The sequence below is a fragment of the Ascaphus truei genome, chromosome 6 (genome assembly GCF_040206685.1).
Source record: "Ascaphus truei isolate aAscTru1 chromosome 6, aAscTru1.hap1, whole genome shotgun sequence".
NCBI classification, from domain to species: domain Eukaryota; kingdom Metazoa; phylum Chordata; class Amphibia; order Anura; family Ascaphidae; genus Ascaphus; species Ascaphus truei.
The window spans coordinates 72,355,296-72,382,861 of record NC_134488.1 but is presented as its reverse complement, the minus strand read 5'-3'; the positions used below and the strand labels follow the sequence as shown (position 1 = coordinate 72,382,861).

Genomic DNA, 27,566 nt, shown 5'->3' with positions numbered 1-27,566 from the left:
CTCTAAAATGTTAAGTATGATCATTTAAAAGAAAATATATTTTAACAAAGAGTTTACGCTGTTTTTTATTATTGACCTATTTTTGCTTCTCTACAGTTCTTTGCAAACCTGGACTGTTCGGGTAAATCAGAACTTTGGGTGTGGTAGCTTTCATTTTAACCCTTAACTCTCAGCTCTACTCAATGAAAGTATATTTCTTGAGAGATGCTGGTATTTGAAGGGATGTGTATCAAGTGTCACAAACTGGAGCATTGCTCCAAAACCTGTGCAAATTATGTAATGTGTGACTGTGTCCATGTATCAAGGTGCTTTGGTCCATCTTGTGCCCCAATTTGCTCCAATTGTACAATAAGTGCTTTGGGAAGTAGTTATAGGAGGAGATATGAGAGGAGAGAGCCAGAGCAATATTATAACGAGATGTATCCAAAGTTGGCCTATAACAAGTGCAGTTTTCCCTCTTTTTACCAGGTTTTGGAGGCGTTGGCCTCTGTGCCATAGTCACCTGCACCAAATATAAGAAGCAAGACTTCGGAGATTCATACATACAGTACAGTATACTGCTCACACACATTGACGCCGATGTTCTGTATTTTCTCTGAGTTTGGCAGAAATTATGCTGTTTTTGATATATATCCTCCTTAATGTTTTACTTTCAAAGTTATAAGTCAAGTTCTCTTATCCTTAGCCCTTAAGAAATAGTAGTACTGTGCTTGATTGTACTCGAACATACATTTTTTTTCAGCATAACAAGATGACAGATTTATTGTATCACAAATTCCTGACATAATTAAGAGACACATAATACTGAAGTACTCCTTTACCCTGCACTATAAATAACTGGAATATTTCTTTTTAACTAAATAATGGTACTCTACACCCCCTTATGCTATCACACTTTGCATTGCATTGCAAAGCTGTGTGTATGTGGTTGGCATTATACTGTACATACATACATACAATCTTTGGTTTAGTTTGTGTATCAGTCTTTGAAGATAGTCCGGGTTTGTCTCCTACATCTGTGACCCTCCCCCGTCTCTGCCTCTCACCCGCTCACCCCCCTCTCTTTAGTTCTTTGTAGAGTACACTGGCATCATTAGCAGATTACCATTTAACAAAGGGAAGCTCTCTAGGGGAACATGTTCACACTTGCCAGAGTATCCTGTGAGTGTAGTTGCATAAAGTCCCTTTTGTTTAATCCTCCTCTCCATTTCATTGTACGTCAGTCGGTTGTGACCAGCTCTGTGTTTCAAGCACTGCAGTGACTTCATGGCTTCAACGCACACAGAGTGCTAGGAGTTGATCGTCAGGCTCAGCAGAACCTGGGAAACAGCAGCCAGATTGGAGCCACCCTACACTGACCAGCAGTCATTACTATACAGGTAACGTGGATAGAGGAGACATAGGCAGGAATACAGCAGTGCAGGAGCAGAGGGGCTTGATGAACCCTTTAGTTTGACCAGATTATGTTACATGCAAAAATCAGTAAAGCAACATTTGAAAATATATATTTTTACATTTTTAAGCCAAAGACGTAACAGAAGCATATTGCTAATAAAAATAAATGGGATTTATTCCTTTTGGTACATCAGTTGCTATTTATTCCTCAAAGTAAAGAATACAGATGTAGCAAGACTCGCTGTCCCCGGCGGCACCGCGGACGAAGAAGCAAAAGTCTGTGGCACTGGGGACAGTGTGCCGCGATGGAGCTGTCCCTGCAGAGTTAATCCTTCTGCGCCGCAACCGCGTATAGCAGCAGCAGCCACCACTGCAGACATTAAGCCTTACTACATCTGATATATATATATACACACACACACACACACACACACACACACACACAGGCAGTCCTCGGTTATCCAACGGAATCCGTTCTGGACGTAGCGTTGGATAGTGAAACCGTTGTAAAGCGAGTCCCATGTTAATCAGTGGCGGTGAGCGTTGGATAACGCATTCAGGCGTTGAAAAACAGCCCATAGGGTTGCATTGTAAAGCGTTGGATATCCCATTCATTGTAAAGTGAAATGTTGGATAGCGAGGACGACCTGTATATATTAGACTGCAAACAAACTTTTGTGACAGGGAATTTAATAATTCAATTCAGCCTAGAGAAGCATCACATTCTCAGTTTGGGATGGAGGAGTATTATGTATCAATGGCAGAATTGGCGTTAGATTGATATTGGGTGTGGAATTATTCATCCTCTGTCTCTTATTATCAATGCATCATGGTACTTTGCACCTGTTGTATGCTGCAGTCTGTGCAGCAGTTGGCGACGTGGGTAATGTAAAGAGTGAGAGATAGTGGTAGCTAAGAGACATACATATTACAATACAATGTGTCAAATTCCCACCCTTTATCATTTTTGCTTTCCTTTTGTGTCACTGTCAGCATTGAACAATTCTGCATGGAGCCCATTGTCTGACTATAGGAAAGTTGCTTTATCTATTTGAACGGAATGTCCAAGGGATACATCAGAGCACAATATTATTTTATTGTGGAGAGAAAGTCTAGCATTTTGGTTCAACACAATCTTTGTAAAGGCAATAACAAGTAATACTAATGAATCCCATATATACCCTACATACACTGTATATATTGTAAGGACAGAGAGGCTCTCTCTCTGGATATATTTAAAAATTGACTCAAGACTTGCCTAGTTACCCAGGCATTTGATGAGTGAACCACGACCTATCCTGAATTCAATACAGTATAATTCCATTCTATATTCTGTCCATCCTGTATTATTATCTTGTGTTTGGTTTCAGCATTAAATGTGTTCCTTTTTTTTTGTAGCTGTTGGGTTTAAATTGTATTGTATTGTATGTCTTTATTTATATAGCGCCATTAATGTACATAGCGCTTAACAGCAGTAATACATGTGGTAATCGAATAAATAACAGATAATATAAATAACAGATCATGGGAATAAGTGCTTTAGACATAAACATAACATTAAGGAAGAGGAGTCCCTGCCCCGAGGAGCTTAGAATCTAATTGGTAGGTAGGGAGAACGTACAGAGGCAGGAGGAGGGAGTTCTGGTAAGTGCGTCTGCAGGGGGCCAAGCTTTATGTATCGTGTGTTCAGAATGTTCACAGTGCTATTCGTATGCTTCTTTAAGCAAGTGTGTCTTAAGGTGGGTCTTAAAGGTGGATAGAGAGGATGCTAGTCGGGTACTGAGGGGAAGGGCATTCCAGAGGTATGGGGCAGTCAGTGAAAAAGGTTTAAGGTGGGAGAGGGCTTTAGATAAAAAGGGGGTAGAAAGAAGACATCCTTGAGCAGAATGCAAGAGTCGGGATGGTGCATAGCGAGAAATTAGGGCTGAGATGTAAGGAGGGGCAGTGTGTGTGAAGTCTCATTGGGGGAAAAAAGAGCTATATAAATAAATGTATTATTATTATTACCTTTACAGCATAGAGCTCCCACAATCTCCCACTGAATATTGACTTTTCTCACCACAATAAATTAATTACTTTGAGGTGTTTTGTTCTTTATGGACTAGATGGTTTGGTCACTGTCTACCTGAAGGAATACAATATAAGATTATCATTCAGAATCTGACTTGATTTTCTAGTAATACACAGGCATATTCTTCCAGACACAGCTAGGACTTCACACGTTTGACCCTTTCACTGCAATACTTTGCTGGACCTTCTGGCAAAGAAACAGGTTTTCTAAATAGCTGTGAATAGCAGTCTGGGTGAAAATCAGGTGAGGTGATATTCAGGGTGAACTTCATGGTTAATGTTACTTGTTCACAAAGCATGCTTTGACTTGCTTTTTTAACTCAGCATAAATGAGTACTTCAGTATTAGATGATACCTTTGTTATTTGGATTAACAATAGATATTAAAAAAAGGTATCACCTAATACTGAAGTACTAATTTACTCTGCGCTATCACATTCTACTTACATTTTTAACTCCAAAACCTTGTTTGACGGAATTGCACCTTCTTGAACTTTTCTGTGCAGCTAGTAGACATGATGCAATCATTGTTTTATTAAAGGGGAGATCTAGCGAGTTTGTTTAATTATGTATACAATGGTATACTGTAATCTTATACCAATGAAGAATAATTACTGGGTTTTGTCTCTGAAAAAATGTGGAAAGTGAAGCCAAAGGTTTAGGTATGTAATGTAAACATATCATTAATAAGGTTGATTGCAGCTCTCTCACAACTATTGTCATATCTGCCGACAAATATATACATTTGAACTCTGTGAGAGATGTTTATTAAGGTCTCCTGGATGCATAAATAGTCATATAATTGCAACAACAAAAAATGATTTAGCAAAAACGTCAGTCCTGTTGGAGGGTCTTGTGCTGCTTTTTGCATTTTGGAGACATTTATTAACAGCATCATTTTCCTTTTACTTGTAACCAGCCTTACCCAGCTCTGAAGGAGGTCACATCAGATTTACTATATACACAGGCCTTTGCAAGGTGCTGGGTAGGTGCAGGCTGGTTGTAAATTAAGGGATAGGAAAAAGGGGGCGCCAGGAACTTTTATAAAAAACAAATGGTGCTTTATTGACATCTGGACAGAACTTGTGGCACACAATAGTATTCTGACTTCATCCCCTGGTAGTTCTCACTCCTATTCAGGCTATGTGCATAACATGAGGTCTCATCATAAAGTATATACAGTAGTGGGGACCGCTTGCTGGGAGGGTATGATGCAGTAATAACCCACTGGACAGGTGGGTTCTTTATGAATACAGGCTATCCGGTGAGGCTGCTGTATAGGCAACTCTATGAGACCAGGACACGTGGCATCCCTCTCCCACAACTTAAGGTCCCGTTCCTTTAGCAGGTGCCATCTTAGAGTGGCACGTTACTCACTGAAAACCACAAAGGGTGACAGGACACATCTGTACATGACTACACACACAAACCTATTTACAGGGCTGACAGTGAGGATCCCAGCCAGAACTCTGAAGAACTTGCTTCTAGAATACAAGGGGTGGCTATATATACCCTTACATTGATATCATACATCACATGATATGGAGATGACTAACCGGAGTGAGCCCAAACAGTTAACCCCTTTTATAGAAATAGTAGTCCTCAGAGAGCTACATACTTTAGAGAGGACTGTATAAACCTTTGCATATTCTTTAAACACTATGGGTGGTCCAAACCGTTACTTACATTTAATTCAGAATTTTAGACTTTCATATGGCAGTAACAGGGTAACTGTTTGTAGACCAAGTGTAACCTTTCAGCAAAAAGATATTCAAAGTGGCCAGCCTAAACAAGAATAAGAGAATCAAAAGAAAAGGGAAAACAGTGTAACATACAACAGTACAATCTACTATATATTTCTGAAAGTGTCCTATGTGTCCGTGTCTGTATGTGTCTCCCTGTGTCCCTCCCTGTGTCCCTAGCGGCAATCTCATTGGACCTTGGGCCGCCCGCCCCCGCGCACCTCTCATTGGCTTGAGGCGGAGTGACGGGCCAACACACACACACACACACCCCTCCCCGATGCTCCACTCACCTCCCCCCCAATGCTCCACTCACCTCCCCCCCCCCATCCCGATGCTCCACTCACCTACCCCCCCCTGATGCTCCACTCACCTCCCCCCATGCTCCACTCACCTCCCCCCTCCCTCCCCAATGCTCCACTCACCTCCCCCCCTCCACTCACCTCCCCCCTGATGCTCCACTCACCTCCCCCCCGATGCTCCACTCACCTCCCCCCTGATGCTCCACTCACCTCCCCCCCGATGCTCCACTCACCTCCCCCCCCGATGCTCCACTCCCCCCCGATGCTCCACTCACCTCCCCCCGATGCTCCACTCACCTCCCCCCCAATGCTCCACTCACCTCCCCCCCACTCACCTCCCCCCCACTCACCTCCCCCCCACTCACCTCCCCCCGATGCTCCACTCACCTCCCCGATGCTCCACTCACCTCCCCCCCCGATGCTCCACTCACCTCCCCCCCCCGATGCTCCACTCACCTCCCCCCCCGATGCTCCACTCACCTCCCCCCCTCGATGCTCCACTCACCTCCCCCCCGATGCTCCACTCACCTCCCCCCCACTCACCTCCCCCTGATGCTCCACTCACCTCCCCCCCCCGATGCTCCACTCACCTCCCCCCCCGATGCTCCACTCACCTCCCCCCCGATGCTCCACTCACCTCCCCCCCGATGCTCCACTCACCTCCCCCCCTCGATGCTCCACTAACCTCCCCCCCGATGCTCCACTCACCTCCCCCCCGATGCTCCACTCACCTCCCCCCCCCGATGCTCCACTCACCTCCCACCCGATGCTCCACTCACCTCCCCCCCGATACTCCACTCACCTCCCCCCCGATGCTCCACTCACCTCCCCCCCGATGCTCCACTCACCTCCCCCCCCGATGCTCCACTCACCTCCCCCCCCGATGCTCCACTCCCCCCCCCGATGCTCCACTCACCACCCCCCCCTGATGCTCCACTCACCCCCCCCCCCGATGCTCCACTCACGTCCCCCCCCGATGCTCCACTCACCTCCCCCCCGATGCTCCACTCACCTCCCCCCTCCCCGGCAGGGGGACAAGCAGCTGACACGCGGCACCTAAGATGGCGGCAGCTGGAAGGACCCCCTTCCTCCCTCGCGGAGTAACTAAGATGGCGGCGGCCGGAATGAGAGGTCACGTGTGTGTGTGTGTGTCTCACTGTGTGTGTGTGTGTGTCTCACTGTGTGTGTGTGACACTGTGTGTGTGTGTGTGTGACACTGTGTGTGTGTGTGTGTGACACTGTGTGTGTGTGTGACACTGTGTGTGTGTGGGACACTGTGTGTGTGTGTGGGACACTGTGTGTGTGTGGGACACTGTGTGTGTGTGGGTGACACTGTGTGTGTGTCAGGCACTGTAGGGTGGGGACCGGAGCTACGGGGGGGGGGGGGGGGTCAGGAGCGAAGAGAGAGGGGGGAGCCGAGAAAAATACAGGGGGAGTGGAGAGGAGGGACCCGGAAATTTTAAGCAACCCACCCCCCTCCTGTCCACTGCCCCCCCTCCTGTCGACTCCCCCCCTCCTGTCCACTGTCCCCCCCCTCCTGTCCACTGTCACCCCCCCTCCTGTCCACTTTCACCCCCCCCTCCTGTCCACTGTCCCCCCCACCTGTCCACTGACCCCCCCTCCTGTCCACTGTCACCCCCCTCCTGTCCACTGTCACCCCCCCTCCTGTCCACTGTCACCCCCCCTCCTGTCCACTGTCACCCCCCTCCTGTCCACTGTCACCCCCCTCCTGTCCACTGTCACCCCCCCTCCTGTCCACTGTCACCACCCCCTCCTGTCCACTGTCCTGTCCCCCTCCTGTCCACTGTCCCGTCGCCCTCCTGTCCACTGTCCCGTCCCCCTCCTGTCCACTGTCGTCCCGTCCCCTCCTGTCCACTGTCGTCCCGTCCCCTCCTGTTCACTGTCGTCCCGTCCCCTCCTGTCCAGGGTCATCCCCTCCTGTCCACTGTCATCCCGTCCCCTCCTGTCCACTATCCACTCCTGTCCACTGTCGTCCCATCCACTCCTGTCCACTGTCCTGTCCACTCCTGCCCACTGTCCCGTCCCCCTCCTGTCCACTGTCGTCCCGTCCCCTCCTGTCCAGTGTCATCCCCTCCCCTCCTGTCCATTGTCGTCCCCTCCCCCTCCTGTCCACTGTCGTCCCATCCCCTCCTGTACACTGTCCCGTCCCCTCCTGTACACTGTCCCATCCCCCTCCTGTCCACTGTCCCGTCCCCCTCCTGTCCACTGTCCCGTCCCCCTCCTGTCCACTGTCGTCCCCTCCCCCTCCTGTCCACTGTCGTCCCGTCCCCCTCCTGTCCACTGTCGTCCCGTCCCCTCCTGTCCACTGTACCCGTCCCCTCCTGTCCACTGTCCCCGTCCCCTCCTGTCCACTGCCCCCCCTCCTGTCCGCTGTCCCCCCCTCCTGTCAACTATCCCCTGTCCCCCCCTCCTGTCCACTGTCGTCCCCCTCCTGTCCACTGTACCATCCCCCTCCTGTCCACTGTCCCGCCCCCCTCCTGTCCACTGTCCCGTCCCACTCCTGTCCACTGTCCCGTCCCACTCCTGTCCACTGTCCCCTCCCCCACCTGTCCACTGTCCCGTCCCCCTCCTGTCTACTGTCCCGTCCCCTCCTCTCCACTGTCCCGTCCCCTCCTGTCCACTGTCCCGTCCCCTCCTGTCCACTGTCCCCGTCCCCTCCTCCCCACTGTCCCCGTCCCCTCCTGTCCACTGTCCCGTCCCCTCCTGTCCACTGTCCCGTCCCCTCCTGTCCACTGTCCCCTCCTGTCCACTGTCCCCCCCCTCCTGTCCACTGTCTCCCCCCCCTCCTGTCCACTGTCTCCCCCCCCCTCCTGTCCACTGCCCCCCCCCCCCACCCTCCTGTCCACTGTCCCCCCCCTCCACTTTTCCCCCCTCCTGTCCACTGTCCCCCCCTCCCCTCCTCCTGTCCACTGTCCCCCCCGCTTATCCCCTCCTCTCCCCCCCCTTTCCTAGCGGGAAATTTAACTCACGGGCAATGCCGGGTCTCTCAGCTAGTCTAACATAAATGACATGAAACTGCATACTGTGAGGGGGTTCACCCTTCCAAGTGAACCGAGACCAATGCCAGATATTTATATAATAAATTGGTACATCTTCCGAATGCAAACTCCAAATACGAAAACAATAATGCAAATGGATAGCCCCAATCTGTCAGGTAAAGCTCAGAATAAGGTCAGAGTAATATGCGTCCAAATGTAATATCAGGATCAGGAACCTAGAGCAGGATCGTGGTGAGAAGCCATCTTTTGCTTTTATTGCTTCATCTGTATTATGCTAATTATCCAGTTGTCATAAAAAACAGACCAATTGCAATCATTGTTAACCCTTCTGCTGCCACAGGCAAAGTATTGTTTCACAAAGGGCTTAAGCCCAAAACATTATACATCTCCTAGCTCTTAATACCCTTCACACTGTAATAAACATTTATTACAATGTCCCCCAAGGCTTTTTTTCCAAGTATGAATTAATTAGAGATGTATAACTGCCTTTGTTCCTACACAAGGATATAATTATATTGGTAACTGCCCTACCATGTGCGCTCAACTATTTTATTAATGTATTTATAATTGTCTGTCTATATACATTTATGATATATGACTTTTCAAAGTGATATTGAATGCATTGCTTTGGCTGTTAAGGCATGCAGCAGCGGGTGGGAGGAATGACACCCGAAGCTGAGCTGGCAAGGAGATGCCTGATGTTAAGTGAGGAGCTGAGTCTGTCCGAGAAGTCATGCCTTGGTGTTAAGGAATGGAAAGCCCTTCATTTGGCAGCCTGGAATGGGAACACACAACTGGTGAAGCAATTGCTGCAGCAAGGAGAGAAGGTGGACAGCAGGTATTCTTTAGTGAACCTTAATGCATACTCAGTGTTAAACCTTTTCACACCTTACTCCCAATTTACCATGATAAGCTTTGTATACATTAATGCCTATTCACAGTGCCAAATCTGTGCATGCCTTAATGTTCATTCAGAGTATTAAACCTTTGTATACGTTGGAGATTATTTACTAAAGTATCCTGGTTGCAAAACTGTGACAAAACGGATTGGACCAGATTTATCAAAGGAAAAATTGCAATTGGTTTCAACGGGATTCCTTTTCTTTGACACATGGTGCTGTTTTTAGCTCTGATTTTTCCTCCGTTTTGCAGCTGGAGACTTGATCTATTTAATGTATATTCAGTATTCCTATATTAACGTCCATTCATTGAAATAGACCTTTAAGTGCATCAAGGCTTAGCACAGTTTGGAAATCTAGGCCTTTATGCTCACACATTGCATAGATTGAATGATTTCCCTATCAGCGACTGTTTTTTTATTTTATTTTAACTACATTTCTTAATTATATCTGACCATCTCTAAAATCTGCTGTTATATGTAATTCACTCTTCTTCACCTTTCTGTGTAGGACGCAATAAAAAATAAATAAAACATTTAGTCCAGCATTGCTGTATTTTTTGCAGATGGCAAAAGTCTCCCAAAACATAGTTTACACTTTCTAGTCATGCTACACAAGTAGATTCAGAAGAAAGACTGGAATGTCCAAGCTCTCTGAAAGTGTTCCTGGGGCCTAAGACTAAAGTCTTCCGGGATCGAACGGCTTGGTAATGTCCATAGGATCTTGCAAGAAACTTATGCTGCCTGCTTAAAAAACAGAAACTGATGCTCTTTGTTTGCTCTTTTAGAAACTACAGATCTAGCGCGATACAAGTTTCCCCAGTGAGGCACTTGGAGAAGGTAGACCATGGCCCAGGGCAGAGGGGATTAATGCAGCAGGGATCCCTGTTTCTAAATAGGACTCCCGCAGCATTAATCCTACCGGGCTGCCACCAGTCTAAGAGCTGCGCAGAGAGAAGCAGTCTCTCTGTGTCTCCCTGCACAGCTCTTACAGCAGATCTGCTTCTTGAGGTACAAACCTTCATGTAGGGTGCCGGTATCTCCTGCAAGTTTAAATCTCCTGTGTCACGGCCCACGTAACCGGGACATTTAATCAAGCCAGATACTGGCACCCCATAAGAGACCTTAACCTCGGAAAGCAGGGGGTTCCCAGACCTGAAATGAATGCGGTTCAGCTCCAGAGACCCACTTCTTCAATCCTATGTACTAAAAATAATAATACAAATAATGAGATCTGCTATACGAGATGTGCAGGGAGACACAGAGAGACTGCTTCTCTCTGCTCAGTCTTAGACTGATGGCGGCCCGGTAGGATTAATGCTGCGGGAGTCCTATTTAGAAACAGGGATCCCCGCTTCGTTAATCGCTTCAGGGCAGCCAGGTTACTGGGCTTTTGGGCGCGGTGAAGCTGCGATCAGGCCGCGGTCAGGCTCAGTTCATTAGCAGTTTCCTCGCGCCAAACAGACTTAGCACTGCATCTGTAGCATATTGTTCAGGTGTCCTGTAGAGATTATAGGAGTCTTGATAAATAAGCATGCAGGGACAGTAGGAATCAACAAGTATGTGCATTAACTTTAGCAGAATAAGGCTGCGGCCATGCTAGCGCTGAGAATGCTGATAGCGCGGTGCTTGCCGAGGTTAGTTTCGGCAAGTGAAATTGTCCTGTCCCCGCTCACGCGGTGCGCGGGCACGGACGCTCACCCACGCTTGGCGCTTGCGTAAACCAAAAAAAGAGACTTTCAACCGTGCTCAACTTACGCACAATGCAACCCCCCCCCCCCCTCCCGTGCACGCTTGGGAAATAGGCAGGACACCCAGCGCTCATGCTTGGAGAGCTCATGATGTCACCGCTCTCTAGCATGAGTGCGGTCAGCACTAGCGTGGCTGCAGCCTAAGTGAACCATTTAAATAACAGACGCAGCCATTCCATATATTTTCAGCCATTGATTAGGTTGGTTGGTAGAATGCAACAAGTGCCCCAGTGTGAGTAAGAGGGAAATTGCTTATTCTCGAGCAGAGACTAAGGAATATTAAGAGTGTAAACTACAAAACACTTCATTGAAATCTTTCATCAAAGCTAAGTTTTGAGCCTCTGCAAACATTTATATGAAGAGCTTTGCAGATTTAACAATAATGGGAAACATTTTCCGGTTAGGACAATGCAGTAGAGGCCAGAAGAGCTCAAATAAAAGGTCCGTGCAAAATATAGGTTGGAATGTAACAATAAAACACAACCAACACGAAGAAACATTCATGCAGTGTGAGACCAAAGAGGTTGCTCTAGTAACTGCTAATTAAGTATTATACTTGCCAACTTCCCCTATTTATCACATAGATCTCCCTCATAATTCAATGTCAAATATATATATTTTTACATTCTCTATGATAATGTTTCATAAGACAAATACAAGTCCATGAAAGATTAAAAGATTTCCCATATGTTGTAACAAGTCTATCTGAAACGGCGTTTCTTTTCTTGGATTAAAACGTATGATATTTTAAGTGAGTAGGCAACACATTTATGAATGCACCAAAATATTTTCTAATTTGAAGACATTTTTAAGCATTTAATATTTCAAGTTTTCCAGAATTTAATTTAGATTTTCACATTATTGTGCATATGTCAATGTGTATAACTATACACATATATTTACTGTTGCCTTGTTAGGGATCAGCTTGGATGGACTCCTTTACATTGTGCAGCAATGAATGGCCACATGGCTACAGTGAAGCTATTGGCTCAGCGAGGGACCTTAGTCAATATCCAAGATGCCTCAGGCTGTACACCTCTCCACCACGCAGCTTGGAGCGGCCATACACACGTGTCGGAGATGCTGCTGCAGCGTGGAGCCATTGCAGGAACACCCACTAAGGGAGGACTAACTCCTCTCCATTTAGCAGCTGCCAATGGGCACACACTCATTACTCATCTCCTGTTGAAGCAAGATCTGGATCTTTGCATTGGTGATAACAACCAATGGAGCCCACTTCATTGGGCTACTGTGAGCAACCAGCTCCATATCATGGAGCTGCTGATTGAACGAGGAGTCCCACTGGGACTGGAGGCTGCTGGGAGTCTGACCCCATTGCACATCGCTGCGGAGATTGGAAAGCTGGAGACTTTGAACTATCTGCTAGAAAAGGGGGCTGATATGGACATAGAAGACCAGTTGGGTAGGACTGCGCTTGCAATAGCAGCTGGCAATGGCAGGTCAGAGGTATGTACACAGAGTGAAATATAATGATACAGTACATTATTAGTTTCTCTAGCTAAGGCAACTGTATTTACTCTGTAGATCATCTACAAAATAAAAATCTGGTAAATAATGGTGGTTTATCAGGAAATGAGGAAGGGAAGGTAGCAAATCAGTCCAACCAGACAAACTATGGAAAGCTTGTACAAAATGTTTTGGATCTGGAAAAAAGACATGCCAGTAATAGACAAGGAATTACAGGGACATCTGGAACTAAACAGAAACCTGAAATGAGTAGCATGATGTGAAAGGTTCCAGAGAAGGCTTCAGATACATGTAGGTTTTAAGCATGTCTGGCTTGTCTTAGATATGAGTGTGGTTTCTAGTGTGGAGTGTCCTGTCTATAAACCCTAATCTGTAGTTTTCTCATGTTGTACTCAGACTGCTAGTGTCTCTCTCTCTCATCCTAGGTAGTCAAACTGCTATTGGAAAAGGATGCTCAGATTGATGTGCAGGACAAGCACGGACGCACTGCTCTCCATAGGGCAGCAGGTGCAGGTCATCTCCATGTAGTACAGTTGCTTGTTCAGAGCGGAGCTTCTGTGAACCAAAGAGATAGCTTGCGTCTGACTCCAGTACAAAGAGCAGTTATGTGGGGACACAGAGAGGTATCTGGCTTTTTGGTGGACCATGGGGCAAGTATGGAACCCAGGAACTGCCTTTAAACACCACATTGTTCTTCGATGGGACATTCAGCTGCATAGATCTTCTGCTCTTAAAGCCGGAGCATCCTTGAAAAGACTCTGCAGACGAGAAATGAAGTGGTTGCTGCATTAGAAGAGGTGGTATCTAGTGATATGTGGGTTCACATCTACCAGTTATAGGGAATTGATTTGATACCTATGTGTGTTTCTCAGAATTGTATGAAATGCAAGAATGTATTTGTCCTTAATGCTATATTTGCACAGTAATACCTGCCTTGGCGGCACTATTAGACTATACATAGTAAAATACACATATTTAACTGGGTGGACAATTTTAGAGATCACTTAATTTAGATCCAATCTGAAGATCAAGGGTGTCTGTTTATTGAAGTCTCATACCTTCAAAACTGAGGCAATATTGATGGGGAAAAAACAACACCATAATAATAATAATAATGCAGTCGCTTTCAATGTAATTTGACAAATTTGGTGCTGTTTTTGCATAATTTTTCTTTTGCTTTTGTTTTGTCGCCAGGCGCCATTGCTAACTAATCCTCCAAATCTGTAAATGTTTCACAGAAAATCTCTGGTGATGACGTGTGAGGGTTTGAGCAGTGCAGGTGTGTTAGCGTCTTCAAGAACAGAAGCACTGCGGTCTTTTCTGTAATGCTGGGTTCCATATCTTCTCAAATCTCTCCAGACCTCATTTCTCTTAGCCCAAATTATTCAGTGTTGATCTTTGTTACAGTTTCTTGAAATCTTATACATATGCAGTCCCTTCAGGTTACACATGCCCATGTATCAGTCATTGTCTAGCAGCCAGAAGGGAAACAGCATGTCTATCTGCGGTGTCGGATCCTTTTGGCTGCTTCCTCACTTTACATTAAAAAGATCCACTTGTCCCCATCTACCTCGCGGAAATATTCAGGAACCTAGGGCACATTTGTATTTTTACTGATTAGCCAAAAGCTTTGTGAGCTTGGCAACTCAACAACAAGATATGCATGGTTTAGGTTAATCAGTAAATGCCCCTCGGCCCCACGCACTGTGGGTTAATGAGGCATCAAGCAGTGTAGATCAATTCTGATGAAAGCTATCAGAAACAAACAAACTCTTGATCATTGAACTGTGTCAATAGAGTAATGGTGTACACCAGTAGACTAAATGAATGATCATGGAAATTGCACACAATGGATGAATGTATCTGCCAAATACATGAGTGAGACTCTGTTCTTAACTAGTGAGATGTTTTAGCACGAAAGAGATATTCATTATTTAGCCACGGTCACAGTACTGGCACTCGTATGACTTGAACCAAAAAGGCCCACACCCAAACCTTATTCTCTCCAACTCTACCTATTTTGCTGGTTCTGTACCATTTTTTTTGTCATATTCCTAGTAAATACCAGCTGTTCATACTGCATTTGGCTTAAGGAGAGCGTCATTGTCTGCAGCACCCAGTGTTTCAAGTTTGGAAGCTGCAGTCCATGAGATTAGCGAAGAATTAATGACACACCTACTACTGATAAAAACAAACTAAAAAATATGTAGTTGAAAGGGGATGGCAGCGAGGCACACTGTTATTTCTTTAAAGCTGGTGATCCAAGAACTGTGTTCACAGATGGATAAAAATCCTTATCATCCCATAGTATATGTAGATATTGTAATCTGCTACACTCATTAAGGAAGGATAATTGAGATCACCAGGACCTTTTCAAAGATTTATTTGACAGACATCACAACGTTTCGGGGTGATTCATTTGTCAGATGCGGTGTACTGTATGTATTTATATAAGTATATGTAAATATATACAAAAGTTCTAAAATCCTCCAAAGGATCAGTGGACAACATCCTGTACTTCATAAATGAATTAGATTTGCACATACATTGAATAAAGCCATCATACAATATACCTAAAATATATATATATATGGCCAACTAACAAAAATCAACCTCCAAAGACTCAATCCCGTGAGATTTGAGAGATCTGTGGATAATAATGTTATTTTAATGTTGAAAGGTGCTGACTTTTATCAGTGAGAATCCACTAAACACTATGAAACGGCTTATGCTAAAACCTGTGAGACTGACCCCAAATCAGTGCCAGTTGATATGTCTGGCTGCATCAAATGATGGAGCCACACTTTTCCTTTCCTTTTACAGAGACCAAGGGGTAACCACATTGGATGTCTGGAGTCATTTGATAGTACGAATATCAGAGAGCATGTCATTTATTTGGAGTTCTTACTAATATGTCTGTTTTCTATTTTTATAGCAACAGTTTAAAACTATCCATTTATCTGTTTTCTACAAACGCACCTATTACATTTAGGGTATGTGGGATGGAATGGGACGTTTGGGCACAGCCAAACCGCCATTGGCGACCCGCCACCACGTGTCACCGCCGGGACCCCTGCCACTCGTGATCTCTATGACGCCATTTTTAAATGTCCCGCACCGCTCCAAGGACAGCGGCGGCCACGTGGGACATCTTTAAATGTCCTCAGAGCGGCACAGGACATTTAAAGATGTCCTCCGCGGTGGCCGTCGCTGTCATCGGAGCGGCGCAAGCCATTGAAAGATGGCATAGTCAAGATCGTGAGCAACGAGGTGTCCCGGTGGTGAGTTCTCAAGGCAGTGACATCTGTGGCGACGGAGCGCCAGCGGCAGTTTAGTCGCAGCCAAATGTAGACCCATGTGGGTTTTGGTGGTTTGTTTGTGTGCGTTGTTATTTATTAGAAAAATAAATGAATGTGTCTTCAAAAAGATATGGGGAGCATAGGACGACATCATGAAAAAAGCCTAAATATAATACAAAAAATAGCTCAATACTGTGAGAACACGTTGGTTAAGTATATCAGTAAAGACACAAAAATCACCAGGCGCTCCTGCGAGTTTTTCAGATAGGAGGAGATAATCCAGTATAGTAAATGCAAAAAATAGAATGAAATGATATACAACCAGTGCCAGTTTGCAGCTCGACCTTCAGTGGATCTTCCTTATAGATCCTTATATAGTGGCAATGTCCAGAAGTCAGGGAGCGCAGACACCAGGATGAACATATGAGAAAAAACAATAACACAAATGATAGTGCAATCCTGTAGGGTAAAAAAATATTCCAACTGGGAATGGGGACATGCACAGTGGATAGAAACAAAATATAAACAGATAGCCACTGCTATAGTCCTATGGGGTAAGAGGCTGGAATATGATCAGGTATACACATGACACAGTGGTTGAAATCAAGAATGGCCACACAAATGTAGAAAATGATCATAAAAAGGGTTTAGTAAAATGACATCAGGAGGCACACGGATGCAGTGGGAACTTACAATCAAGCCCCAGAAATCAGGCAATGGAAATAGAGCTTAGTCTGTGTCCATTGTGGGAGAGATAACCTGTATGCGTAGTAACTGCTGCAGGGGGGTCAGGCTGCATCGGCGGTTCCTCCACTGTCAGCCTCCGCAGGACTTCCGGGTTAGATTCTCTCCACCAGTATTCGGCACCACGTGACTGCGTCACACTTCTATCAGATAGCTTTGGGATGATGGGTAGATCTTCTCACTCTTGTCATGTCTCACCCTGTCATTCGTTTTTCACCACTCATGAGTGAAGAGAATCTAACCCGGAAGTCCATATATCCACATGACATTCCCCATTAATGCTGCGCAGGTGTATATCAGTGTCTATTAGAAGGCGTTTTCTCAGTCCTGGGCATTGAGTGGTGCGGTCACACCGTTAGAGCTCATGAGTGTGACTCAGTGTAGCAGACCTGTACTTCGCAAAGATACTTCGGTACCACTCTTTTCCTGTGACCGTTGGGGGATGCCCTCCGACAGCGATCGAAACTCTGCGCTCTCCGGCACGAATCTGCTGGGCCTTGCTGCACCAGGTACTGCTCTCTCACCAGAGGAGCGCCACCCTCTCTCAATCGGACTCAACCTGGCCACAGATCACACTTGAGCAAGCCTGAAGGCACTCAGCCTTGTGCAGATCTGCCTCCATATGTTATGTCTGCTCCCTCTTAAAGGCTCCTCTCACTCTTAGTCCCACCTCTTCCACAGCCTTTGTCATTGGCTGCTATCCTGCAACACCAGTCCTATGTCCCAATTCTATCCAAAGTCATGGAAAAATGTGTCCACTCCCAATTAAGCGATTTCTATACCAAGATAAATTTCCCTAGCCAATTCCAATCTGGGTTTCGTCCCAAACACTCCACCGTAACTACCCTGCTAAAAGTTTGCAATGAAATCCAGTGTGGAATGTAACGGGGACAACTCACTGGTGCAGTATTCCTAGATTTTGCAAAGGCTTTTGACACAGTTGATCATGCTATCCTGCTTAACAAACTCCAGAGTTCTGGAATAGGGAAGCATGCTTTAAGCTGGTTTCAGTCCTACCTATCAGGAAGATCCCAAAATGTGTCCATCTCAGGCTCTAACTCCAACCCCCTGGATATCACCTGTGGTGTCCCGCAAGGCTCTGTTCTGGGGCCGCTACTCTTCTCAGTGTTCATTAATGATCTTCCCACAGCTTGTAAGGAAGCCTCAATACACATGTATGCAGATGACACAATCCTATATGCACACAGCCATAGCCTCTCTGACCTTCAACACATACTTCTGTCTGACTTTTTGAGACTCGAAAATTGGATTTCCCAAAACAAACTGTTTTTAAACACTGACAAGACTGTAACAATGGTATTTGGGACCAAGACTAAATTTGTAAAGCTCCCAGTGACTGAGCTCCTGATTAGAACCAACGCTAACACCACCCTAACACCTGTCACTAGTTTTAAATACCTGGGCTAATGGTTTGACTCCCACTTAACATTCGGGATGCACATTGATACCCTGACAACCAAGACCTATGCCAAACTAGGGGTTCTTTACAGGAACAAATCCTCCCTAAGTCTCCTGGTCAGAAAGCGTATCGCACAGCATATGCTAATGCCATATATTGACTATGGAGACATAGTATATGGCTCGGCACCTCAAACCCACCTTAGCAAACTTGACACACTCTACAATTCAATTTGTCGTTTTGTTCTCCAATGCAACTACAACACACATCACTGCGAAATGCTCAAAGAACTAGATTGGTCAACACTAGAGTCTAGGCGCAAAGTTCACCTTTCCTGTCTTGCCTTTAAATTCTTCATGGGCAAGTTACCCACCTATCTGAACAAACTCCTCACCCCTACCACATGCAGCACTTATCATCTCAGATCAGACTCCAAAAAAGACTGTTCATGGTCCCAAGGCTCAACAAAGTATCCGGACATTCCTCCTTCTCCTACCATGCACCCCAAAACTGGAACAACCTACCAGAGACCCTCACATCCACCACCAGTTTAAGTTCTTTCAAATCTAAGGCTGTCTCACATTTTAGCCTGGTCTGTAACTGTTTCATACGCTCATCTTATACTATATTAGTGAAAGCACTGTATGTTTGCCTGCCTGCCTGCATGCATGCCTGCCTGCCTGCCTGCCTGGATGTCCGGTGTCCCTAGGGGAAATCTCATTGGTCCCTTGGGCCGCCCCCGCACACCTCTCATTGGCCTGAGGCGGAGTGACGGGCCAAAGGGGACACACACACACACACACACCTCTCTGTCCTCTCCCCCCCCCCATCACACACACCTCCCTCTCCACTCACCTCCCTCCACCTCCCGCTCCACTCACCTCCCTCCCGCTCAACTCCCTCCACCTCCCGCTCCATTCACCTCCCTCTCCATTCACCTCCCTCTCCATTCAAATCCCTCCCGCTCAACTCCCTCCCCGGCGCAGGGACAGGCAGTGGGCAGGGCAGCCTGCCGCTGCCTCCACTCACCTCCCGCTCCCTCCACCCACCTCCCGCTCCCTCCACTCACCTCCCCTCACCTCCCGCTCACCTCCCTGGCGCGGGGCCAGGGCAGCCTACCGCTGCCACGCGGCACCTAACCTCCCTCCCGCTCAACTCCCTCCCCGGCGCGGGGACAGGCAGTGGGCAGGGCAGCCTGCCGCTGCCTCCACTCACCTCCCGCTGCCTCCACTCACCTCCCGCTCCCTCCACCCACCTCCCGCTCCCTCCACCCACCTCCCGCTCCCTCCACTCACCTCCTCTCACGCTCACCTCCCCTCACCTCCCGCTCACCTCCCGCTCACCTCCCTGGCGCGGGGACAGGCATTGGCCAGGGCAGCCTACCGCTGCAACGCGGCACCTAAGATGGCGGCGGAAGGACCCCTTCCTCCCTCGCGGACTAACTAACATGGCGGCGGCCAGAAGGAGAGGTGAGTGTGTGAGTGTGTGAGTGAGTGAGTGTGTGTCTGTGTCTATGTGTGTGTGTGTCACAGCATGACAGTGTGTGTGTGGGACACTGTGTGTGTGTCTGTGTGCGTCTGTTACACTGTGTCTCAGACACTGTAGAGTGGGGACCGGAGCTACACATGGGGGGTGGGGGGGGGGGGTCAGGAGCGGAGAAAGATACAGGGGGAGTGGAGAGGAGGGACCCGTCAATTTAAACCAAACCAACCCCCCTCCTGTCCACTGCCCCCCCTCCTGTCCACTGCCCCCCCCTCCTGTCCACTGCCCCCCCTCCTGTCCACTGCCCCCCCTCCTGTCCACTGCCCCCCCCCTCCTGTCCACTGTCACCCCCCTCCTGTCCACTGTCACCCCCCTCCTGTCCACTGTCACCCCCCTCCTGTCCACTGTCACCCCCCTCCTGTCCACTCTCCCCCCCCCTCCTGTCCACTCTCCCCCCCTCCTGGCCACTGTCACCCCCCCTCCTGTCCACTGTCACCCCCCCTCTTGTCCACTCTCCCCCCCCTGTCCACTCTCCCCCCCTCCTGTCCACTGTCACCCCCCCCCTCCTGTCCACTCTCCCCCCCCCCCGTCCACTCTCCCCCCCCCCCGTCCACTCTCCCCCCCCCCGTCCACTCTCCCCCCCCCCGTCCACTCTCCCCCCCCCCGTCCACTCTCCCCCCCCCGTCCACTCTCCCCCCCCCCCCGTCCACTCTCCCCCCCCGTCCACTCTCCCCCCCCGTCCACTCTCCCCCCCCCGTCCACTCTCCCCCCCCGTCCACTCTCCCCCCCCGTCCACTCTCCCCCCCCCCCGTCCACTCTCCCCCCCCCGTCCACTCTCCCCCCCCCGTCCACTCTCCCCCCCCCGTCCACTCTCCCCCCCCCGTCCACTCTCCCCCCCCTCCTGTCCACTCTCCCCCCCCTCCTGTCCACTCTCCCCCCTGTCCACTCTCCCCCCCTCCTGTCCACTCTCCCTCCCTCCTGTCCACTCTCCCTCCCTCCCATCCCCTCCAAATAGTCACCTATTGTTCCACCATTTATAAATAATACTACCTATTACGCATTTACATCCCGGGCAACGCCGGGTCTCTCAGCTAGTAATATATATTTTCTTTAACTGTGCACGCAATGTCTTGTATATAATGTATACCCTGCTCATTTATGTAACTGTACTTGTAACCATGTATTATTTGTTTTACTCTGTGCCCAGGACATACTTGAAAACGAGAGGTAACTCTCAATGTATTACTTCCTGGTAAAAATATTTTATAAATAAATAAATGTCCATAGCACACTGGAGAGGAACCTGTCAGTGGGAAGTATGACTGTGTTACTTACATCAGACAGGGGGTTACATCACCCCCCTCCTAAAGACGATGTCCCCATCAACCGGGCTAAAAACATCTTCATACATGGCAGTCTAACAAATGCCTCCTCTCTACTTACACAAGATCATAGGTTCAGTGGAACCAACACACAAACAGTTCTTATAGATTGCAGTATAATTACACCACATGGTCTAACAGCTCCCAGGGTCACCTGTGTTTAGCGTCATTGGTATCACCCACTTAGCCACACTAACCATGGGGATTTCTGTCAACACGCCTGGCAAATCATAGGTCAGTCTCTTGGGGGGTCCTGATCTCCCTTCTGAAGCGTGTCGAGTACACCTGCAGTCCTACTGTTACTTCCCCTTTCCTTTCAGTGGACCCACAGGGTGTATCGCGTTCTGCTGGCCCTATACTTGAGGGGGGCTCACAACTGTATAAACCCCACACATCTTCATTATTCTGCTCTATGGTATTCAACAGGGTGAATTCCTTTGCTTATGGATCTAACTCAGGGATATCTCTCTCTCTGTCCCATGACCTTGCTGGTCGCATTGGGGAGGATTCCTTTCCTCATGATCCATAATATCAGCCAGGCGCCCTAACATTCTTTCACCTCTGTATCCATCATTCTCTTCAGACTCATCATCACTGTCCTGCGTGCATGGACCTGGTGAGCTACAAGCAGGATCCTGTCCTTGGTTTAACTGATCACTTCTCCTAGGCCAGATTTCAACTCCTGGAATCGTTTCCCTTTCAGGGCACCTCACCAGTTGACCTATTGGCAATACATGATTCCTCTGCAGGTTCTTCCCTTTCCCTTTCTACCCATTTCCCTTTTCAGCCTTTACTCGATATACAGGGAACTCCTTTAATTTTTCTACTACTACATAAGGTTCTGGCTTCCAGCGATTGTCTATTTTATATTCGCCAGGTAGACCCAGATTTTGGATGAGCACTCTGTCATCCACTTGTAACACCTGATCTTGTAGTTGTTTGTCATACCGGCCTTTATTTCCCCGGTTGTTGGTGTCAGCCATAGTAGTGGCCAGTCTATACACCTCGTGTAGCTGTTCTTTGAGTTTTCTTACATACTGCATGTAAGTGGTAGGGGATGTGCCATCTGCTGCCACTCCAAAACACAGGTCAATTGGTAATCTGGCTTTCCGACCGAAAATCAAGTAGTATGGTAAGTAGAGTAATTCCGGACACAATTAGTGATTACATGCTGACTCCACTGTTCTTTCCTCTGGGTATGCCCATTATGTTCAACAGTGTTCTATTAAACCTCTACAGTTGAGGATCTCCCTGTGGGTGGTAGGGTGTTGTTCATGATTTCTTTATTTCACAGAGATGTAGAAGTTCCTTGATGAGGCGGCTTTCAAAATCCCATCCTTGATCGGAATGTATCCAAGCTGGCAATCCATAATGGACAAAGTACTTGTCCCATAACACCTAGGAGGTACTGACTCACTGGTCCTTTATTGGGAATGCTTGGGTATACCTGGTGACGTGGTCCGTGACCACTAGAATATTACTAGTATTCTTCCGGTCCGGCTGTAAGAAAGTCCATGCAGACGAAGTCCAATGGTCCACTGCTGGCGATGTTTGTCAATGGTGCACCCCTTTTAGGCAGAGTTTTTCTAGGCACACACCTCCCACAGTTCTTGCATTAATTTTCAACATCACAGGCCATTCGGGGCCAATAGAACCGGTCTTTCATTAATCCCAACATTTTGTCGGTGCCCAGATGGCTATGCTTGTCATGGAGAGATTGGAGTACCACCTGCCTATACTTGTAGGGGAGTACCAATTGCTTAGTCACTATGTGTTGGGACTTCTTGGTGACTCGGAACATTACCCCACTCTATGAATTAGTGTCTTATTACAATCTATACAACAAAAGACAGGGGTGCCCAAAGCTACATCAAATTGACAAAACATATATGGTAATAAGTAGAAAGTTCAAATACTTCAATAATAATAATAATTACTTGGTTATTTAGTTTAACTCTTTGGCCAAAGCGTTATAAGCCTGCATACCAAACGTCAAGGTATAACCAATAATGAAGGTCCTACACTACACTGTGATCCCTTCCTTTTACCTCTGTATGAGGGGAAAGAACCATAATAGGTCCTGTTCTTGCAGCAAAGTGAAAAGACCTCCCAAGTTAAAAAGGTGAGCAGGAGTGAGCTCTGGGGGGAGGTGCCACCTACCTCCATTACAACTGCTACTAGTCAGAAATTGATTAACACACATTCCCAGCTAGCTCAAACTCCTACACCCACCACATCATGAATATACATTTATGTCAAAAAAAGAGTGCTACTGGGCGTGGCAAATGTATACAACAAAAGACAGGGGTGCCCAATGCTACATCAAATTGACAAAACATATGGTAATAAGTACAAAGTTCAAAAACTTCAATAATAATAATAATAATTACTTGGTTATTTTGTTAAACCCTTTGGCCAAAGCGTTATAAGCCTGAATACCAAACGTCAAGGTATAACCATTAATGCAGGTCCTACACTACACTGTGAACCCTTCTTTTTACCTCTGTATGAGGGGAAAGAACCATAATAGGTCCTGTTCTTGCAGCAATGTGAAAAGACCTCCCAAGTTAAAAAGGTGAGGAGGAGTGAGCTCTGGGGGGAGGTGCCATCTTCCTCCATTACAACTGCTACCAGTCAGAAATTGATTAACACACATTCCCAGCTAGCTCAAACTCCTACACCCACCACATCATGAATATATATTTATGTCAAAAAAGAGTGCTACAGGGCGTGGCAAATGTATACAACAAAAGACTTATTACAATCTAAGCTGTCCGGCACGCACAAATCACTTAAAATGGCCGCACTCATGGTGATGTAGAACAAAATGTTGGCAGGGGCGCTATAGGGCAGTTGTTCTAGCAACTTTTTTGGGAACCGTGCCTACACTAATTAAACCAAAACAATTGCAAAGAATCTCAGCAGTGCCTCCAATGTAACCCCTCAACTTTTTCGCTCTCAGACTTATGACTATTTCTGAAGCGGGGCCTGAGTCCCTGTTAATAACTTACTGGGCTACACATGGCCTACGTTCAGGCGGCAGGAATGACACGGACATGGTATATGGGTGATACAACTAGTTTACTTATCCACTACTAGCTCGGGTACTGTAAGGAATCCGCTCCTGTGTTTTGCTGAAACATTTTCTTTACAGAGCCTTGCAGCTTCTAGACAACTCCCCCCCACCCCCCCTCGTTTCTGAAATCAGCATCACCTGCTTCTGCAATTAGACTGCAGCCTGCTTCTTGCTGCCTCCTATGCAACTCGGCCTCATTGGCTGCCTGTTCTATTTAACTCCTGACCCGCTCACCAGGAAGTGGCTGAACATAGACTTTCTAGTACTGTGCTTGCCACAGCACCTCTGTTTGGCCTGCCTTGGCCTTCTAGCCACTGCTTCTTGTTACTGGCAGACTTTGCCGCGCCGCCGCGGTTTCTCCTGCATATCCCTCCTGCAGAGGCCTGCATCGGTATTCCTGTTACCTGCTGCATATTCTCCTTGCGGAGGCCTGCATCATTGTTCCTGTTACCTGCTGCAATCTCCTGCTTCCAGTGGCCTCCACTACTCTCAGCTGTACCCGGCTAGGGGTGCTGTTTTGTGCTGAAGCACTGGATCCCGTTCCTGTTCCTTTCTACATTAAAGCACCTTCGCTCAAACGTCCTGTTGCCGAACCCCAGCATGGATATCGTTTACCCAGCTTTCTCTAATCCTGACCCCGGATTCTCCTGCCTTCTCCAGTCCTGACCCAGCTATGTTTGACCACGGAATTCGCCCCGGATCCGGCTTCGTGGTCTAAGGTCGGTGTATATCTATCCCCACCTCAGCCCCGCCGTCCGGTCCAGGTTTGTGGTGAGCACGTACGTTACTGGTACCTTGTGATCATCAGTTGAGGATAACTACATTGTACAAATACAATACCAAATAATGCAGCACGGGTGTGAATCAGTTTCAGTAAGGTATTAGTTACCCAATGCTGGGTATATTGGCTTTGTGTTGGTGCCCTCACACCGTGGGAGCTCGTTGTGTATCAACAGTTGTAGGCCTGTACTTCGAAAAGAGTACTTCAGTACCGCTGTGCTTTTGTAACGGAGTGCTAAATAAAAAAATAAAAAGGGGTGGGGGGCAAAAAATGCACAGTAGGTGGAACTGGTCCTTTAAACAAAATGGAAACAAATAAAAGTCTTCAATCATACCTTGCACTTTGCCTGACATAAATTGCAGCCTCTCCTGAAAATGTGCACCGTTATTTTAGGACATACAGTATCAGTTTTCAAGTCCCAAAATGCAACCCCAAAACTGGAACAACCTACCAGAGACTCTCATACCCACCACCAGCTTAAGTTCTTTCAAATCTAAGGCTGCCTCACACTTTAATCTGGTCTGTAACTGTTTCATACGCTCATAATATATATTTTCTTTAACTGTGCACGCAATGTCTCTGTATATAATGTATACCTTGTTCATTTATGTAACTGTACTTGTAACCATGTATTATTTGTTTTACTCTGTGCCCAGGACATACTTGAAAACGAGAGGTAACTCTCAATGTATTACTTCCTGGTAAAATATTTTATAAATAAATAAATAAATAATAAATAATTGGCTGCATAAACGTTTTACAGAAAACGTCACTCTGTGTAGGATCATTGAAGGTGCGAACACGTGATTGGAGACAAAATATCTGACGGCCAATCCTCTCTTGTTTGCTCTTCAGAATTCCTAAAACCGGCCTCTTAGCCGTTTCATCAGTACGGCAAGTTCATATGACAAAAGCAAGCATAAAGGATTCTGGATCTTCTATCCGTAGAGATTTGTCAGAGCCCAAAAGGAGCATTTATGAAGGCAGTGTAAGATCTTTATGGTTGGCCATAAATATAAATATTGCCTGTTATACATCATTACTTGGGATATCTTCCTACCCTGGCCAGCTGGGAAATTAGGGGCCAGGATATGTTGGACATGGTGTGACATTTTCATAGGTAGCATTCTCTGACAGCTTCGGCTGCGCTTGTCCTGTCTACAGCAAAGGCATGCATCCACAAAGCAAGTACTAGCAGTCCATCTCGGGTGCCCATAGTGGATGCGACCGCGCTGCACTGCGCAGCGATGTTCCGGTCACGATTGCTGAAGTCAAACAAATTTGTGATTTTCAGTGATCGCAGCATGACGTCAGCGACACGTGAATGTTTCAGCCAATGAGGGCAACCCGCTCACGTCCACGTCTCCGCCATGCCCCGTCACCGTCTGTACAGACTCCTGCATTATAGCGACGGCTGACGGCACCCGGTCGTGTCGCAGAAGTCAGGACCAGAAGCGCATCCTTAGTTTGTAGAAAGATTCATACTGGTAGGAAAATGTCACCTGGAAGCAAATTTTCAGACTGCCAGGGTCGGATTTTAAAAAATTCCGCCCGTATGCACTTACCTGGTGCCACCCTCATCCTCCAGCGCCGCACCATCCCATTGCCACGTGATGCCGTGTGACTTCACATTGCCAGCCGAGCATGCGTGATTGGAGCTCGCCAGCCATGCATGCGCGGCTGGGAAGCGCCGATCGCACATGCACAGGAGCGGCTGACCAGTGCCGATTGCGCAAGCCGCCCCCACATTTTGCCGCCTTTTGGGCCTAATGGGAAATCCGCCACTGCACACTACCCCTGGTTGTGGTAGATTGAATGTTTATTCTCCTGGGCAAGTATTGTTACAATATGACCGCCGAAGAGTCAGCCTTACCTTCGGTGGCCAATAGAATGGCGTAATGTCCACTTTCTACTGGTGACCCTGGCGAACATATTGTAATTATTTTGCCATTAACTAGCAAAAATAAAAAGTCACATTTCCTGCCAACCTAGGAATCCATATATCTGGGAATGTCATGACGGTTGAGCTCCACTGCATCCCGTAGATTGACAAATATTTTCCAAATAACCCTGCCAAGTTTTTATTTCCAGCTTTCCCTGGTCAGAGTAGGAGGAGAGATTTGTGTCTCCTGTCTCTCTGTCTTGCAGAGCTTGTATGTGTGGAGCTCAAGTGTGTGTTTGTTTGTACAGAGAGGGGCTGCAGATGTGTGAGTATTTATTCGGTGGTGTCTCTATAGATAGATAATTTATTTAGAATTTTATTTGAATAAAAAAAATCTATATAAACTATACAAAAGTGTCTATTTTTTTTTTTTTTAAACCCCTACATTTGCTTTGTCTTTTGGGTTTTCAACTCTTCCAGCCAGGGCATTATTGGCCCTGTTCTTCGGGGGTTATTTACATAATTACAATTCAGGCAGGCACCATTAACCCCTCCTCTGCCACAGGAACCAGCAACGCATTGCTTCACTTGCCAGTTAGGTTAAAATGTGTCCTACAAAACATTTGCTGTGTCTGAGTCCCTTGCAGGTATTTCAAGCTGATAACTGACCAATCCAAACCACAACCCTGTGTCATTATCACCCTTTGAGGCTGCAACTGTCAGGTGTCATCTATAACATAATTGGGAGGCATGATGGCCACATATTTCTCCTGCACATTGTGGCTGAAGAGTAAATAAAACGCAATTAAATAACACGGGGTTTTGTTGCGTGACG

The 27,566-nt window shown here is 47.1% G+C and overlaps 1 protein-coding gene across 4 annotated transcripts; it reads left to right on the top strand.

Moving 5' to 3' along the window:
- ANKRD65 (ankyrin repeat domain 65) lies at positions 1 to 27,557 on the top strand. Of its 4 annotated transcripts, XR_012802214.1 has the most exons (6): positions 1 to 1,379; positions 9,168 to 9,366; positions 12,095 to 12,644; positions 13,091 to 13,462; positions 22,287 to 22,397; positions 25,705 to 27,557. XR_012802214.1 is itself a non-coding variant. In XM_075604792.1 (5 exons), the coding sequence occupies exons 3-5, from the start codon at positions 9,170 to 9,172 to the stop codon at positions 13,343 to 13,345; spliced, it is 1,002 nt and encodes a 333-aa protein (XP_075460907.1). In that variant the 5' UTR covers positions 1 to 547; positions 1,224 to 1,379; positions 9,168 to 9,169; the 3' UTR covers positions 13,346 to 20,037. The 4 variants fall into 4 exon arrangements, 2 of the variants coding, with proteins under 2 accessions (XP_075460907.1, XP_075460908.1); XR_012802213.1 differs by having other exon boundaries at positions 22,287 to 27,557; XM_075604792.1 differs by lacking the exons at positions 22,287 to 22,397; positions 25,705 to 27,557 and having other exon boundaries at positions 1 to 547; positions 1,224 to 1,379; positions 13,091 to 20,037.
- Positions 27,558 to 27,566: the final 9 nt, after the last annotated feature.

Coding starts and splice junctions, on each gene's coding strand:
- ANKRD65 (XM_075604792.1), top strand. CDS start 9,170: ATGCAGCAGCGGGTGGGAGGAATGACACCCGAAGCTGAGCTGGCAAGG. Junction 9,367..12,094: donor GGAGAGAAGGTGGACAGCAG/GTATTCTTTAGT, acceptor TTGCCTTGTTAG/GGATCAGCTTGGATGGACTC. Junction 12,645..13,090: donor CTGGCAATGGCAGGTCAGAG/GTATGTACACAG, acceptor CTCTCATCCTAG/GTAGTCAAACTGCTATTGGA.